Genomic DNA, 18,620 nt, shown 5'->3' with positions numbered 1-18,620 from the left:
TGTGGGGGGTCAGAACCAATCAGAAGACCATGAAATGCTTTATTTCGGATCCACTCTGTCATTTTATCAGGTAGGTAATATGCTAAAACCCAAGAACAATGGGGCAACTTAGACAGGCACTGTTTCAATACCTGCCATGGCTACTGGCCCCTGGAAAATATCATCACCTTCTTCCTCACTCTGAGGAAAAGCTTGGCCAACACCCAGCTATGTTCCTAGTACCACTGACAGAACTGGTTCCTTAGCACATTCTGGTTTTAATACTTTCAAGCAGAAGATAATCTGGATTCCTAACCCAAAGATGTAAGCAAATTAGGCAGCAGACTCAAGTTTGGTAACTCTCAGATGAACTAGAAACCAAATCCTGGACTGTACTACTCACCACAGAAACAATCTCTGAACTGAATTCTTGGGATATGTCAGAATGGAGAAAACAAGTGTAGGATATGGATTGGATGGCAAGTAGGAAACGTGGCTTTATCAGGAGAGCAGCACCACCTTGGCTCCTGAGGGTCTACAAAGTGCCCAAAAGGCCTACAAGGCAACTCCAGTCTCACCTCAGACATTTTAGGGTGTACCCAGCCACTTATGGGACTTCCCTGGTGGCTCAGATGGTAAAGCATCAGCCTACAATGCAGGAGACCCAGGTTCGATCCCTGGGTTGGGAAGATCCTCTGGAGAAGGAAATGGCAACCCACTCCAGGACTCTTGCCTGGAAAATCCCATGGACAATGGAGCATTGTAGGATACGGTCCATGGGGTCGCAAAGAGTCAAACACAACTGAGCAATTTCGCTTTCTTTCACTTTCAGCCACTTATGACAACAATTCTTAGCTGTATATAAAATGCTTGCCAAACATTTTCCAAATGTATTCTCTGAGAAAAATAATACTCCGAACTCTGACCCACGAAGAAGAATTGTAAATATCTACTGACTACTTTTCTTTGTAATTGGGATATGTAAACTTTACATGAAGAGTTAAAAAAAAAAATCTGGCAGCAATGTGGATGCAACTAGAGATTATCATACTAAGTGAAGTAAGTCAGAAAGACAAATACCATATGATATCACTTGTACGTAGAATATAAAACATGACACAAATGAACTTACCTACGAAGCAGAAACACTCAGAGAGAACAGACTTGTGCTACGGGGGAGGGGAGGATGGACTGGGAGTTTGGGGTTAGTGCGTGCTGCGTGCGTGCTAAGTAACTTCAGTCGTGTCCAACTCATTGCAACTCTGTGGACTGTAGCCCACCAGACTCCTCTGCCCATGGGATACTCCAGGCAAGAACACTAGAGTGGGTTGCCATGCCCTCCACCAAGGGATCTTTCCCATCCAGGGATTGAACTATCATCTCTTGCATCTGCTGCACTGGCAGGTGGGTTCTTTACCACTAGTGCCACCTGGGAAGATGCAAACTATTATGTATAGAATGAAAGGACAACAAGGTCCTACTACATAGCACAGGAAACTATATTCAGTATCCCAGGATAAACTATAATGGAAAAGAATGTATATCTGTATAACTAAATCACTTTGCTGTACAGCAGAAATTAACACAATACTGTAAATCAACTATACTTCAATTGAAAAAAAAAATCTGCACAAGCCACCAACTTTCTAAAGCAGCCAAATCACTTTCAGCACAGGCCATAAAATGAGAACATGCCTAGTTGCAGCATTAGCCCTGCTAACTAGCTATCAGACACCTCTTCCTCTATATTTGATCATTGGCTAACATTGCCAACACTTTTTCATATTGAGTCAAATTTGCTCCTTTAAAGAAACATGTAGAAAACCCTTAGATTCCCTAGGATTAGGGTTAGGAAAGTAAAAGACATTTTTCTCCAGATATTCTCCTACATTTCTCATAAAAGGAGAACATTTACTTAATTTTTTATTTATTTAATCCACAGAAGCCTAAAAGCTATTTCAATCGTGGTGTTAAATGTTACTAGCTAAAAACATTCCAGGGATATACACTGCAAAAGCCCTTTATAGTCAACAGAGGAGCACTGCTCGGAGGCTTTCCCTTTATGTCTATATCTTCCCCCGACCAGCTTGAAAAATATGAAGTGTTGAGCCTTTACCTCCTCTTTTTTTTTTTTTTACCTCTTTTGACATATTTTTAAACATAATATAAAGCATTTCCTGTGTACATTCTCCTCTAATTGTATGAACAGAAACAACACAGAACAGGGCACTAAATCTGGTGTTAGGGGCCTGAATTCTAGTTTTGAGTTCTGACTCCACTTCTTAGGATCACTGTGATCTCAGCTAAATCACTTAAAATATCTCTGGGCTTCAACTTCATTCATAAAAGGGGGACAAATCTGCCATGCCTCCCTCACAGGTTGTGTAAAAGTTTCAAAAAGGTATGGTAACTAGGCTTATCATGGTGAACATTTTGAAATGTACAGAAACATCAAATCACAATGTTGTATAACAAGAATATAGTATTACAGGTCAATTCTATTTCAAAAGCAAACAAATGAACTCACGAACAAAAAGATCAGATTTGTGGATACCAGAGGCTGGGGGTGGGGGAAGGAGGAACTGGATGAAAGCAGCCAAAAGACACAATCTTCTAGTTATAAGATAAATAAGTAGTTATAAGATAAGTAAGTATTAGGGCTGTAATGTACAACACAATGGGCTTCTCAGGTGACCCAGTGGTAAAGAATCCACCTGCCAGTGCAGGAGACGCAGGAGACATGGGTCTAATCCCTGGGTCAAGAAGATCCCCTCGAGAAGGAAATGGCAACCAGTATTCTTCATTCCAGTATTCTTGCTTGAAAAATCCCATGGACAGAGGAGCCTGGCAAGCCACAGTCTATGGGGTCAGAAAGAGTCAGACATAACTGAGCGACTGAGCGTGCATGTACGCACATACAACATGATAAATGTAATTAACACTGCTGTATGTTACACATGAAAGTTGTTAAGAGACTAAATCCTAAGAGTTCTCACCAGGAAAAAAAATTTTTTTTCTATTTCTTTAATTTTGTATCTGTGAGATGACAGATGTTCACTAAACTTATTGTGGTAATCATTTCATAAGGTATGTAATTCAAAGCACTATGTACATCTTGAAGTTATATAGTGCTATATGTCAATTACATCTCAATTAAACTAAAAGAAGAACGAAGTTCCTGATCTGAAATATAAATAAAACAAAAGTAAAAAAAATTCAATAAGGTAGTAAATGTGAAAATGGCTTTGAAAATTCTAAACATATAAGTATCACACAAGATAATTATGATTAGGAAAACAAAGGCGGAGTGTGTGACACAAAAGATTCTGGGAACAAGTGAAGACTAAAAGAGCTGCATTACAGAAAGCTCAGGTCCTAAAACCAGTAAGGATTTTCTGTAAGAGAAAGATTACACTGCAAGTATTAAACACTTCACTTGTGTCATCAACTTCCTATCTGATGGCATACGTGAGTTAGAGAAAGAAAAATAGCCAAAAATAACACTTATAACTCAAGCAAAGAATGAAGCTTATAATTGTATGAACGCTGATTCCCCACTAAAGTGGGACACTAAGAGCTCCAGGAAGGATCAGCAGTAAAATAAACCAGAGCAAACTACACCTGTGGGCCAAAACTGGCTTGCAGCCTGTTTTTTTAAAAGACGATTTTATTTCTTATTCATTTAAGTATTATCTGAGTCTGCATTTGCATTACAATGACAGAGTTGAGTAGTTGCAGTTGCTACAGTCTACAAAGCCTAAAATGTCATATAGTCTTATACTATAAAGAAAAAGTTTGTCCACCCTTGCAATAAATCAAACACACTTACCTGTTACCTTGTTTAAAACCTCCTTTAGATGACTGAAACTATGCAGCAGAGGATCCCGTTCTTCATCCTATAACACACAAATTAAATAAAAAAAAATTCATTATCAGACCAAGAGTAAAAAGGAAATAAAAGACAGATCAAGAGCTCTTTCTCTGAATCCAACCAGAAAATTCAGTCAGTATTTCTTCTGACAAAAAGGAAGTTAGCCATGGTTCATTTTTCCAGTTCCTTAATCTCTTATCTCATAGAAGTACTCTGGGCTTACCTAAAATAGTACATCCTGAAGTAAATTAATCTACACCAAGACAATGGCATTCAAGTTACCATAGACTGTGAGGTCTTCTATATGTGCTATGGTCTGAATGATCATGACCCCTCAAAACTTCTGTGCTGGGACTTTCCTGGTGGTCCAGTGGTTAAAATTCCATGCTTCCACTGCAGGGGGCACAGGTTTGATCCCTCATCGGAGAACTAAGATCCCACACGCCAAGAGTGTTCCCTTGTCCCTTCTACCATGTGAGGATACAACGAGAAGTCTGAGACCCAGAAGTACCTCACCCAAGCATGCTAATGTTCTGATATTGAACTTTCAGCCCCTAGAAATAAATACATTGTTTAAAAAAAAAAAAATCTGTTTATAGGCTACCCAGTCCATGGTATTGGGTTAGAGCATCCCAAACAGACTGAGACATGTATTACTCTATCTCTTCTCTTTCTTCATAGTTATCATAGTTATATACATTCATCCCTAACTCCACTCTTACTTATAAAATAGTTCATTTTTATTAATGAAAGTGAGAAATTTCTAAACATATACATATTCACCAAGCTAGAAATGTCTAAACTTTAATTTTACAATTGTACTCAAAACTGTTTTATACAACTGTAACAAAAACATCACTGAACATACATATGCAACAAAGAAAGTCAGCTTTACAACAGTTAAGCTTACTCATCTGATTAGCAAGATATGGTCTCCTCTATATTTGAAAGCTTGCTGAATTTCCAAGGAGTACCAGTACAAAGCCATATTCCATTTGCCAATAACTACACTAATTGAAATGAATTTGATAGCTAATTATAGTTCTCAGGAATCAGAAGGCAAGGAATCTATATCACAATTTTTTTCCAATATTGAATATTAGAATAAATTCTTAGAAGTAAAATTTCTGATTCAAAAAGTAATCAAACAAAAAAGAAGATGAGAAATCTTTTTGACATGTTTAAGCATATTAAAGAGGTCCCAAGTACTAGCTTAAGCTGCTTATAAAAACAGCTAGAAGAAAAATGGTATCATCTTTTGGGTTCTAGAGAAAAAAAAGCAGCTTATAAATTTGACTCTTATTAAAATAAAACAGAAGGGTCCTTGATACCCTTCTGAAAAACTCTGAATTGCTCCTATTATCATTATTACCAGGAAACTGACCATGTATCAGATCCCCTACAACTCAGTAACCAAGTGTTCTGCCCATCCCCCACTTACCAGTGGTGTATGGGTGCTCCATCGGGCATTTCGTTTGATGGCCCCAACCACAATGTTAATTTCCCCTTGAATGATGTAAATATTTTTATCCACCATCCTGGCAAACCTACTGAAACAGTTAAGAGAAAAGTTAGTTAATATTTGGTTACCCAAGAGCATCCCCATGCTTGAATCATTACCTGATAAGGTTAGAACTATGATCTAGCTTTTTAGTACCAAGATTCCCCACTTATAATACTAAAATGTGATAAGGTCCTTCTTATGTTATGAATCAGAATTACCTGGCTCTTCTAGAGGTCTCTGAAAGTTCCAAGATACAACTCAAAAAACATCACACCATAAAATTTCTCAAAGGTACCTCAACAATCTCTAACAAGCATTCAAATTCTTCAAAGTCAACTGTCCCCCAAATCTACCCTATAAAGCATGAAGACAAGCAGATACCTTTGTGTGCCTAGCTTGTTGAAGAAATATTTCAGATCTTCCTGTTGTTCTTTTACTTTATCAACCCAGTCAATAAGGAAGGTCTAAGTTAAAAAAAAAAAGAAGAATGAAGGCTGTTAGAAAAATAGCCTTAGTTTGGAACCACAGTTACAGTATCAATTTTTAGACTGCATTTATTCTGCCAAGTCAGCTCCAGAAAATTGGACAGTGGCAGTGATACAAGCTTTGAAAAGTTCTGAAAAATCAAGTTCACTTGCTTATAGCAGGAAATCTCTAATAAGCAAGCTGAAAGGTAGACTCTTCTTGGCATAGAGAAAACCTTAATAGGAACTTATAAAACCAACCTAATCACTTCCCATTATTTAGAAAGAAATCCTCCTCAAAATAGATAAAATTTTAAAACGCAAAAGGGATAAAAAGAAGGGAAGGGGAGACACACAGTTATATAGACATTTAGATCAGGCTCAAGGAAAATTAAAACACTAAGGCTACACATGTACCCCAATGCAGCACTATTCATTGCAGCACTTTTTACAATAGCTAGGACATGGAAGCAACCTGTATGTCCCTCAATAGATGAATGGATAAAGAAGTTGTGGTACATATATACAATGGAATATTACTCAGCAATAAAAAAGGATGCACTTGAGTCAATTCTAATGAGGTGGATAAACCTAGAGTCTATTATACAGAGTGAAGTAAGTCAGAAAAAGAAAGACAAATATTGTATACTAGCAATATATATGGAATCTAGAAAGATGGTACTGATGATCCTACTCACAGTGCAGCAAAGAAGATGCAGACATAAGATCATTGTGGGGGAGGGAGAGGGTGGGATGACTTGAGAGAGTAGTATTGAAACATATACATTACCATACGTAAAATAGATAGCCAGTGGGAATTTGCTGCATGACACAAGAAATACAAAGCTGGCCCTCTGTGACAACCTAGAGGCATGGGATAGGGAGGGAGGTTTAAGAGGCAGGGGACATATGTATGTCTGTGGCTGATTCACGTTGATGTATGGCAGAAACCATCACAATACTGTAAAGTAATTATCCTCCAATTAAAAATAAAATAAAAAACAGTGAGGTTAACAGAGTAAGTGAAGCAATTTCAGAAATATTTACTTAATGAGCACCTACTATGCACAAGGCATCTTTCAGAATGCTAAGGATACAGAGCAAAAGACATGGAAAGAGCCTCACACATACTGTGAAATGAAAGAAAAAAAAAACTAGTATATGATTATATGTTACTAGTTATGTAAAAACAAACCAACCAATCCTACATAAAATACTAGATTTTCATTTTTTAAAATATGCAGTATTTAACATAAAGTAAGATATAAAGCCCTTGGACTGCAAGGAGATCAAACCAGTCAATCCTAAAGGAAATCAACCCTGACTATTCACTGGAAAGACTGATACTGAAGCTGAAGCTCCAATATTTTGGCCACCTAATGCGACGAGCTTACTCATTAGAAAAGACCCTAAAAAGACTCCTTTTCAGGCCTCTTAGAAAAGACTCCTGCTGGGAAAGACTGAAGGCAGGAGAAGGGGATGACAGAGGATGAGATGGTTGGATGGTACCACAAATGGATATGAGTTTGAGCAAGCTCTGGGAGATGGTGAAGGACTGGAAAGCCTGGCATGCTGCAGTCCATTGGGTCGCAAAGAGTCGGGCATGATTGAGCAACTGAACAAAACCAACAAAGATATAAAGGGGCTTCCCTGGTGGCTTAGTTGGTAAAGACTCTGCCTTCATTTCAGGAGACCTAGGTTAGATTCCTGGGATAAGAAGATCCCTCTGGAGAAGAGAATGGCAACCCACTCCAGTAATCTTGCCTGGAGAATTCCATGGACATGGGAGTCTGACAGGCCACAGTTAACGGGGTCACAAACAGCCGGACATGACTGAGTAACTGACACTTTCTTTCACTTTCAAGATATAAATAGTGATATAACAAGCCAGTATCCAGATTAAGAATAGTACAACTGAAGTCTCTGTGTGTCCTTCCTAATTACATCCTTCTCTCTTTCATCCATAGTCCCCACTATTCTAAATCTGATGTTTATTAAAATTCTATGTTACTTTATACTTTTACTTCATTGATATGTATCTTTAGACAGTATGTATCATTCTGCCTATTTTTCTATTTTGTATAATATCAGATTGTATGTATTCTTCTGCAACTTGTCTTTTTCCCTTGAAATACTGTGTCTGTGAGTCATCTAATGTTGTTACAGGTATATAGAGAGACATACTTACAGGTATATAGAGAGATATGTAAACAATGAATAAAAGGTTTGAGTAGATACACCGAAACTCAATAACCACAGTTATCTCTAGAGAAGGTATTATGAAATTAGGTTGTAATCAGAGGATACTTATAGCCTTATCTATATTCTAATTTTTTACAAGAACATATTACTATACTATCAATATAATTTAAAATTAATAATTATGAAAGAAGTGAGATATAATTTCTACCCTTGAAGCATTTATAGAGTTCAGCAGGATCTAAAAGAAAACTGAGCCAGAGACACGGCGTGGCGGGGGGAGCACGCTGCAAGTAGCTCTGTTTGCATATTTTGCATAAAGAAAGTGAGAAGGATGAAAACTATGACAAAGGAAAAGAGTACAAATTTTGTTCAGGCCCATAACACCTCTCTCAATCCACAGGGAATTCCAACAAAAAATAGTATCTACTGTTTAAAGATTTTTTTTTTGGCCTCACCATGCAGCATGTGGGATCTTCCCCAACCAGGGATCGAAATGATGCCCCCTGCATTGGGAGCACAGAATTTTAACCACTGGACCATCAGGGAAGTCCCAACATTTATTTTAATAACAATTTAAAGAAACAACTAGGTTAGTCTCAGAAGACTAAATGCTCTAGGCACACAATAATATTCTCTTCAATGAATGGAGAAGATTCAATGATGAGAACACATAATGATGAAGAGGAAGAGAATCAAGAAGTAGAAGAAAAATAAATTTAAAAATAAAGTATCAGAAAAGATAAAATCTCTAGTATCTCTTCTTCCTTAAATTGTTTAGGCAAAATGAATATGTTCTAGATCTCTGGAAAGATTTTTAAGACACTCTTAGCATAGTGATGAGTATCCCCACCTGTCATTCGGGAGACCAGGGTTCGATTCCCAGTGTGGAGGAGTGTTAAACATCGGGTTTCCCAGGTGGCACTAGAAGTAAAGAACTCACCTGGCAAAGCAGGAGACATAAGAGACACAGGTTCAATTCCTGGATTGGGACAAGCCCCTGGAAGAGGGCATAGCAACCCACTCTAGTAATCTTGCCTGGAGAATCTCATGAACAGAGGAGCCTGGCGGGCCATAGTTCAAAGGATTACAGAGAATCAAACATGACTGAGGCGACTTGACATAGCACACAACAGAGATTGCCACTGGAGAACGGAACTCCCAGTTCCTTCCTCTCACAATGGAGAGGGGAAGACTTACTTTTCTTTGTATATTCTTTTATACTTTTTGAATTTTGTGTCACATACATATATTACCTATTTTTAAACTTTAACAGATTTTTTTAAATGAGTAGGCTCTTTAGAAAAATAGTTGTATTATTTCGTGTGTAAATGATTAAGAACAGCAATCAAAGTTAACTAATAAACATTCACCTCAGTCAACCAGATATTATTTAGCACATGCTAAGCAAAATGCTAGACAGTGTCATACTGAATTATCCCTATCCACCCACAAGGAATTTATAATCTAATAGATTAAACACATACATCTATACACAACCCATACATATCCCAATACATGAGTGGTATGCAGTGTCACAGCAGTGAAGTAGAGAAAATATTCCTGTTAGAGAACACTGGAAAAGCAAACAAAAAACAGGATTCAAACAGCCAAAAATACAAGAGAATGGCAAGAGTAAAAGCTTACTGGTGGGAAAATTCAGTATGTATTTAGAGGATCAGGATTATTCCAGACTTGTTGGAACATTATTCCTAGGAGAATAATAGCAGGTAAAGCTACAAAAGCAAGTGGGGGCCTGGAGGGCTTTCAATATATGTAGTATATATACTGACTACAATCGTTGTAAAAAATATTTGCGGGGGGCTGGAGAGGACCACTATAAAATATTTAATTTCTCTTTTTTTGGTTGTGCTCCAGGGCATGTGGGATCTTAGTTCCCTGATCCAGGGTCGAACACAGGTCCCCTGCCCGTGATTCCCCTGTAGCGGAAGCTCGGGGTCTTAACCCCTGGACTGCCAGGGAAGTACCTTTAATTTCTCTTTTGAAGAACTAAGAGGACTTCCCTGATGGTTCAGTGGTGAGAATCAGTTGCCAATGCAGGAGACATGGGTTGGATCCCTGATCCAGGAAGATCCCACGTGCCACGGAACAACTAAGCCCCTGGGCCACACTATTGAGCCTGTGCTCCAGAGCCCAAGAACTGCACCTACTGAAGTCCAGCCACCCTAGAACCCGTGCTCGGCAACAAGAGAAGCCACAGCAAAGAGAAGCCCAAGTACCACAACTAGAGAAAAGCCCGTGAAGCAACGAAGACCCAGTACAACCAAAAGTAAATAAAAATTTTTTTTAAATAAAGAACTAAGAGCAAGAGAGAAAACACCCATAATGAAAACAATACAGAAACAAGAAAGAACACTATACTACAAATTGCAAACAAAAGTGTCAAGACTTAACTGAGATCTACATGCTATTTGGTAGGCTTTCGAACAAGAAATAAATTTTTAATTGGGATATCACCTGAAGTAATCGACCTACACTAAATCAAAATTCATTAGGCATCAAAAGCTAACAAATTTCTAAGATAGCAAAGGTCTAACAAAAAAATCATTGTCATAAGTTTCTTAGCGAAAAAAAAAAAGAAAAACATGTACAGAATAAAGAGGAATTATTTTCAAGGACTATGTAGAGTTGCCTAATCTCCCACCAAGCCTTGAAGCACGTCTCCTCATCCAAGAATCTCCCAAGGGAAATTTGTCCTTTGGGTTCAAAGGGAAGCTCTGATGAACCACTTGCTGCCTGGTAGCCAACGACCTAGAACCTCCTTGTCACAAGGTCACAAAGGACAGCAGACACCTCATGAGTATGGTAGAAAAGAACTTAAGGCTTACCTTTTATCAGAAATAATATAAGAACAAACAACTAAATATACAACACAACAACTAACATCCTCCAGGCAAATAAGCCACTGTCTTATCTGCCCAGAGACTGAGCAACATATATTATTTGAAACCACTATCTCTTTAAACCTGGGTCTAATAGGATTCCTCTAGTATTTCACAGCATCCCAGTTACACACCCCAAGAGGATCCAAAGAGGAGTCATCACTGTATCAATTAGCAACTCCCTCTAGACTACACCCCAGGGAAGCACAAAAAATTTACAACAGGGGCTAAGGGGAGGAAGATGTGACTAGCAGGGAAGGCCATACACATTGCCCTAGCTTTGGTGATGCTCTGTTTTTTAAGCTTGGCTGGGGACACTGATGCCCCATGTATGCTATATATACTCTTTTTTTTTTTTTATATATATACTCTTTATATAAGAGACCATCAAGGGACTTCCCTGGTGGTCCAGTGGTTAAGACTCTGCCCTCCCAATGCTGGGGGAGTGGGTTTGATCCCCGATTGGGGAACTAGGATCCATGCCTTGCAGTATAGCCAAAAAATATTTCTTAAATAGACCGTCAAAAGTTCTTTCTTGTTCAAGTCATGATCTTTGCTATCTGCCTTTGTGCATGCTGTTCTTTTCTGTTTTGAACATTTTTCCACACCCTTATCCACCTGGTAAATCTTTACTCACTACATTCAAAAGTCAATGAGAGACTTAGAATACCACGGTGGTATTCGTGACTATTATCACCTATATGATCTTAATTAAACAAGTTTCTTAGGCTCTCTGAGCCCCAGTTTACAGTTCTCATTGCAAAACTGAGCTAGTACCTCCTCATCCACTTGTTGTTAAGGCCGAGCATGCTATTAGGAATATTAAAACCCCTCAAAGGTTGGCTGTTATTATGATAATACCTAAGGTTTAAGTCTTCCCTAGCTAACCCACTTTCCTTTCCGAGAGTGGTTTTTTTGTGTTTTTTTTTTCCTTCACCCCATAGCATTGCACCTACCTCTATTTAAGCATATCTTATGCTAATTTATAATTATTTATTTAGTCTGTCTCTCCCATGAGTCTATGAGCATTTCAGGAAGAGACCATAATTTATCATCTTTTACATAGAAAAATGATAAATACATAGTAAGAAAAGTGATATATACTGAATGAATAAATGAAAGAATATCAAGACTCTTCAATACTGATGCAGTTCACATCCACCTCTTGTGAGAACAACTGCTTCACAGAAGACAAGGACTCTAAGCCAGGCAGGCAAAACTTTCTGTAACCCACGTTTGTTCCTCTTCTATTAAAAGAAGTTGCAAACCTTCCATGTTAGCCACTCTACGGACAAAAAGAATCCACATTTATCCACCAGTCAAAGAATAAGGCTTCTGATTTACATCTATCTTCCTGAAGTCTCCTCATATGCTATGTGCATGTTCACATTTCTGCTACGAAACATTGTAAATAATTACAATTCTTTATGTAATTGTCAATTCTTCATATTCATGTATATGTGTCTTATTTTCGTTGGTACTAGATTCGTTGGGGCTTCCCTAGTAGCTCAGACAGTAAGGAATATGCCTGCAATACAGGAAACCAGAGTTCAATCCCTTGGTTCAGAAGATTCCCTGGAGAAGGGCATGGCAACCCACTCCAGTATTCTTGCCTGGAGAATTCCATGGACAAAGGAGCCTGGCGGGCTATAGTCTATGGGATCTAAGTTGGACACAACTAAGCGACTGAACACACACACATAGATTATTCAGTTCAGTCACTCAGTCGTGTCCGACTCTTTGCGACCCCATGAATCGCAGCACGCCAGGCCTCCCTGTCCATCACCAACTCCCAGAGTTCACTCAGACTCACATCCATCGAGTCAGTGATGCCATCCAGCCATCTCATCCTCTGTCGTCCCCTTCTCCTCCTGCCCCCAATCCCTCCCAGCATCAGGGTCTTTTCCAGTGAGTCAACTCTTCGCATGAGGTGGCCAAAGTACTAGAGTTACAGCTTTAGCATCATTCCTTCCAAAGAAATCCCAGGGTTGATCTCCTTCAGAATGGATTGGTTGGATCTCCTTGCAGTCCAAGGGACTCTCAAGTCTCCTCCAACACCACAGTTCAAAAGCATCAATTCTTCGGCACTCAGCCTTCTTCACAGTCCAACTCTCACATCCATACATAACCACAGGAAAAACCATAGCCTTGACTAGACAGACCTTAGTCGGCAAAGTAATGTCTCTGCTTTTGAATATGCTATCTAGGTTGGTCATAACTTTTCTTCCAAGGAGTAAGCGTCTTTTTATTTCATGGCTGCAATCACCATCTGCAGTGATTTTGGAGCCCCCCAAAAATAAAGTCTGACACTGTTTCCACTGTTTCTCCATCTATTTCCCATGAAGTGGTGGGACCGGATGCCACGATCTTCATTTTCTGAATGTTGAGCTTTAAGCCAACTTTTTCACTCTCCTCTTTCACTTTCATCAAGAGGCTCTTTAGTTCCTCTTCACTTTCTGCCATAAGGGTGGTGTCATATGCATATCTGAGGTGATTGATATTTCTCCCGGCAATCTTGATTCCAGCTTGTGCTTCTTCCAGCCCAGCATTTCTCATGATGTACTCTGCATAGAAGTTAAATAAGCAGGGTGACAATATACAGCCTTGACGTATTCCTTTTCCTATTTGGAACCAGTCTGTTGTTCCATGTCCAGTTCTAACTGTTGCTTCCTGACCTGCATACAGATTTCTCAAGAGGCAGGTCAGGTGTTCTGGTATTCCCATCTCTTTCAGAATTTTCCACAGTTTATTGTGATCCACACAGTCAAAGGCTTTGGCATAGTCAATAAAGCAGAAATAGATGTTTTTCTGGAACTCTCTTGCTTTTTCCATGATCCAGCGGATGTTGGCAATTATTAGTAGACAATTATTATTTTTCTTCATTGCTTAAAAGTTGTTCTTATCCAGCTAGAAATTAGATTCTCCAAAGGTAAAAACTCGGGGTTTTTTCTTTTTCATAGTGCTCTGATGTCTAATACAGAGCTATGTAAACCAAGAAAACTCTGATGGGCATACTGAGAGGGTAGAAGGTACGAGGGAGCTGAACAACCATCAACTGGCCCTTCCAAGGTTTATCTTCACTCATCTCTCTAACATCCCAGAGAACCACCAAAGATGCAGAGCTTTTAAGGTTTCTATAGCTAGCCAAAGAACATGCCATAATTCTGTGCTTTGTTGAAAGTGAACAAAAATTACTGAACTAGTAAACAACTTACTGGGCTCAAGAAATTTACTTAAAGTGTGGAGGTAAGAAAAAATAAAACCAAGAAATAAGCTGATTCCCTGAGAGGATACAACTGGAAAATCCTCCCAACCCAATAAGCAGGTGACTAGTGTACCTCAGCTCTGCCATTCCACCTCCTCCCTCTATAGAGATTCTGAGGTTATCCCAAGAACTATATGCAGTGAGTTACTGAGATAAGCCCAAAGTTGTCCAAAGATGTCCTTTCTGTCACCTTGGAGATAAAAAATGAAACAAGGTTTCTTTCTCTCACTCAGAGCATCCAACATGACAACTCAGCATAAAAGTTGGCAGAGCAGGACAAATATTAAAAAGTGAGTCTGTATGATTATACATAGTGAACTGCAGTGATTAAGTCTCATAAGGTCTGCTCATCTTGAATATCAGGAGTCTTCCTCCACTGTCATGGCATAGAATCCAGTCCGCAGACGTATTTTCCACCTGTAAAAGGCTTTTAAATAATCTAACTAGCTGCCAACAGTTTAAAACACAATGATCTGAATTCCCAGTTTCTCCTGAAAAATAAGAAGAATGATCATACTATGCCCACATTTCAGAACACTAGTCACTACTATATCCTAACACATTCCCTCCTGGCTCACTTCACTCAATTACATTACCTGCCTGATACTCAGACATTTGAGCTTGCAATCCATAGTTTATGTATATGATGGCAATAAATCATTATTTCATGATCACATCCACTACAAGTGGGCTCCAAATCACCACAAAGTCCAGTACATTTTCATTTAAATAAACAACTGCCATTGAACGTAATGAAATACAGAAAAAGAGGAAGAATAAAAGCTAAAGAGCTAACAATTACACTTAAACAGCTCTTCTAGCCAGAGGTAAAATTGACCTCCCCGACTCCCTTTAACTCAATTCCACAATTACCCCACAACAGAATCATTCTAATTAGTCACCTTGAATCACAAGCACAGACTGATCAATCAACAGAAGTGCTATACAAAGACAAGGCTGATCCTTCCAGTGAGTACTGTATAAAGACAATGGGTCTCCTCAAACGCAGGAGCTGTGTCTTTTTCCTCTCTAATTGCTAGCCAGTTTAAGTACCCAAACAATGAAGTTATTATCTAAAAGCGGCAGTCATCCTGCCTTCTGGAACACAGAGAACGAAGTAGTAGTGTAACTACTGAGAACTTGAGTTCAACTGGGATTGGTGCCCAGCTACTTATGAGGAGATGTATCTACAACCTGAGTTCCCACTGTGCCAATGAGCATCACTGTCAAGATTAGAACGTACTGTCTACAGGCACTTATAAAAAGAAGCTCAAATACAAATCTTGAAGGAAGAACAAATTTTCTGATTTGGGATGGGGGCTGGAAGTAAATAACTATTTCTATCCAGAAAATGACTTTTTAAATAAGAAAAGGTAAAATCTTTGATGCCTGACTTACCTCCAAGCCCAGCTGAAAAGATGCTGAACTGGTTATACTATCTATCCAAAGACTAGACTGCCTATTATGCAAAGCATTATCAACTCAACAGGGATCAACAGGGCCTATCAACCCAGATGAGAAAAGCAGACTCTGGATACTTCAGGTTAGGTAAGTTCAAGTTAAAATGCAAATAGTGTCCTGTAATTTCCACCCCATTTACTTTAAATCAACAAATACATACACACACAATTTCAGGAGGGCAGAGTTTAGTCACTCTAGAATCTAGATTATTTGCCCTTCTAACACATGAGGTTTAGATTCTCCTTGTTACTACCTCACCATGCAAAAGGCCTGACTGCCAGGGTTAGAACCAGGCCACAGGATCACACACTAAATCTAATCCTAGGTACAAATAACACTTACTGAGTGTACATGCTAAAAGGCACTTAGGTTGACATGCACAGTATAGGCCAGTACACATATATTGCTACTGCTTTTTAGAGCAATAAACTGAGCACAGCAAAGCAACCTCCAATCGGACCTTTCCATTTGTACCCTCCACAGGGTCCAGAGGTGTGCCTTGTGTACCTGATTTAAAAGCATACCAAGTTCTATGTCATGCATTAAAAGACACTATACCTATTCCTTATTTTTAAAGGCATTCTTTATCACTGAGGGACTCTTAAAGCTTTACAACACAGCAGTTTGTCAAAGTCATCACAGCACCACAAACTATACTCTTTGGGGTTATGTTCCATTATTCATTCTGCTGTCCTGAACCTACCACTTTTAAACTGACTGAATATCTCTCATGACTCTTCCTACCACTAAAAATAATAGGCCAACAATACCAACTTCACAGGTTTCAAATCCCTCTCTGCTCTCCTCCAAGTATGTTGTAATAGAATGACTTCCTTGAGATTAAACTTCTTCTCCTTAGGCCAAGTGAAGAGAAGACCTGGGGAAGAGATGGCAACCAAAAATATACACCTGAAGAAAATATTTGTAAAAGATGAAAGAGGCTCAGAAGATTAAGTCCAGTGTTTACACACAGATCCAGACTGGCAGGTGAGCAGCCCCATAAAAGGAAAGCCTTCTCTTAACCCAGGCCCTCGGGAGGCTGGCCTCAGTCCATCCACAAGCTTTCTCACTACCTGGTCTAGTAGTAGTGATGATCAGATTATCATCATTAATAAAACAGTTCAGCTGTGTTAAAGAGGCAGTCACACAGAAGTGGGCGCTGCACAAAATCCAGAGAGACTCTCACCCAAGCTCTAAAAATCAACCCTGAAAAGCAGATATGATACTCTTCAGGTCTGCTTTCAGCTTCTGAAAACTGGGCTCTTTAGGACGCAGAAAGCTCCAAAAGAGAGGAAACAGGCTAAGCCTGGGAACACAGGGAGAAGGATTCGGGTACTTGCAAGAGACCAAAAGGCAGAGTTGAAGTCGCCCCTCCGGTGGCAGGGGCCTGACCTTTGCCCCCTGCACCTCTCCCAGTGCGCTCCCACAACAATCTCTCCCTCATCTCGTTCTTGCCCCTGCGCCCCTAACCCAACCCGGCTCATTCGGTTTAAGGGCTCGCCTCTCCTTATTCCCTCTCGTCATGTCAGGGAGGCCTTCACGACACTGGAACTCTAATAAGAGACTTCGCTGACCTGTCAGCGGATCCAAAATGGCGGGGCCTAGTCCCAGGACCGGCGGCCGCTGCTCATGTCCAGCCCGGGCCTCGAAGGCGTCTCCGAGCGGCTCTCCCGGCTCTGGCGGCAGATAGGAGCAGGAAAGGAGCCCTTTCCGGGAGTTGAGGCCGAAATCAAAGCCCACCCAGTTAGCCAGGAAGAGTCGGCCAGAACGGGCGGTGGAGCCGGCTACCTTCCCTGTCAGCTCACTGACGTGGTAACTAGCCTCAGTCTAGCCCGCTGCCTGGTAACTGCACGAGCCCTGCCGCTCATAGCGAATCATAGCTTCGAATCGTGAAAAATGGCATTTCTGTTACCCAATCGAAGGAAGGAAATTGACGTCGGGAGGCGGGTAATGACTAGAGAGGCGAGATTACAAGGGAAAGAAAAAGATAGGCAGGGAACAACCAACGGATACGAGGACTCTCTGAGTGACAGCTCCTAGAACCAGTAAAAAAGCAGAGATGATGCTGGCAGTTGGAGAGGTGGAGTTAGGTAGAGTTAGGTTGCAGTGCACAGTTTGGCAGTGGCTGCTGGGCATTAATGGGGAAGAAAGCTATGATTTGCTGGAAAGGGGGCGGAGTCCGTTTTGAGAGCCTTGAGTGGCCGACACTATTCTCTCTACGCCGAAACCGGCCTCTTCTCCCTATTAAAGTCACCTGGGCCAATACCATAAACTTGAGGAATCGTTTTCTTTCAAGGCAGCTTAAGGGAGCAATCTATTCCAACCTCCCGTCCCCCACCGTGCCTTCTGCTTGCTTGACTTCTCATAAATGAATCTGTCCCATCTCAACTTTGTTTCTGTGTCTTGTGCCTCATGCCTATCATCCTGAAATAGACAATGGGAAGTGACAGAAGGCTTGGATATCTAATTCAAGTCCTTTCATTTTATGGATCAGGAAACTGAGTCCCAGATTGGAAAGATGGCCCCCATGTTTGTATACCTAGTTAATGACAGAGCAGAGACAAACCTAAGTGTCCTCATCTCTAGTCCAGTTCTTTTTTTCACTGCTCCTCGATACCTCTTACACTTTAGTTTATTAGACTGTGACTCAGCTCTGACCCTCATCCTAAGCTCAGTCTCTAGGTCGTATCGACTCTTTGTGACCCCATGGACTGCAGCCCGTCAGGCTCCCCTATCCGTGGGATTTCACAGGCAAGAATACTGGGTTCCCATTTCCATCCCCAGGGGATCTTCCCAACCCAGGGATCGAGCTTGCCTCTCTTGCATCCCCTCCACTGGCAGACGGATTCTTTCCATTGCACCACCTGGGAAGCCCCTGGATACTCTTTACCTATCTGGAAAAAAAGCTAATCACACGGATTAGTCCATATCACCAGGGACAGGAAACTAAAGGCTTTCCTGAAGCCTTAGAAAT

General features: G+C 40.2%; 1 protein-coding gene across 18 annotated transcripts in view; it reads right to left on the bottom strand.

Annotated features, from left to right (window-relative positions):
• Nucleotides 1–17,498, bottom strand: part of GBF1 (golgi brefeldin A resistant guanine nucleotide exchange factor 1) — a 124,602-nt gene extending 107,104 nt beyond the window's left edge. For 4 of the 18 annotated variants that reach the window (XM_069567352.1, XM_069567361.1, XM_069567356.1 and 1 more), the window contains exons 1-4: nucleotides 17,221–17,496; nucleotides 5,736–5,818; nucleotides 5,292–5,400; nucleotides 3,809–3,875 (exon numbers count right to left, since the gene is read on the bottom strand). In XM_069567352.1, coding sequence (XP_069423453.1) covers nucleotides 3,809–3,875; nucleotides 5,292–5,387 — 163 coding nt within the window. In that variant the 5' untranslated portion in view covers nucleotides 5,388–5,400; nucleotides 5,736–5,818; nucleotides 17,221–17,496. Of the gene's footprint in view, nucleotides 1–3,808; nucleotides 3,876–5,291; nucleotides 5,401–5,735; nucleotides 5,819–17,220 lie in introns of all 18 variants that reach the window. The other 14 variants (XM_069567366.1, XM_069567370.1, XM_069567354.1 and 11 more) reach the window with 7 other exon arrangements.
• Between the last annotated feature and the right edge of the window lie 1,122 nt (nucleotides 17,499–18,620).

Source organism: Ovis canadensis, chromosome 22, assembly GCF_042477335.2.
Source record: "Ovis canadensis isolate MfBH-ARS-UI-01 breed Bighorn chromosome 22, ARS-UI_OviCan_v2, whole genome shotgun sequence".
In the NCBI taxonomy this organism is placed as follows: domain Eukaryota; kingdom Metazoa; phylum Chordata; class Mammalia; order Artiodactyla; family Bovidae; genus Ovis; species Ovis canadensis.
The sequence above is the reverse complement of the archived record's forward strand: the minus strand, read 5'-3'. Positions and strand labels throughout refer to the sequence as shown.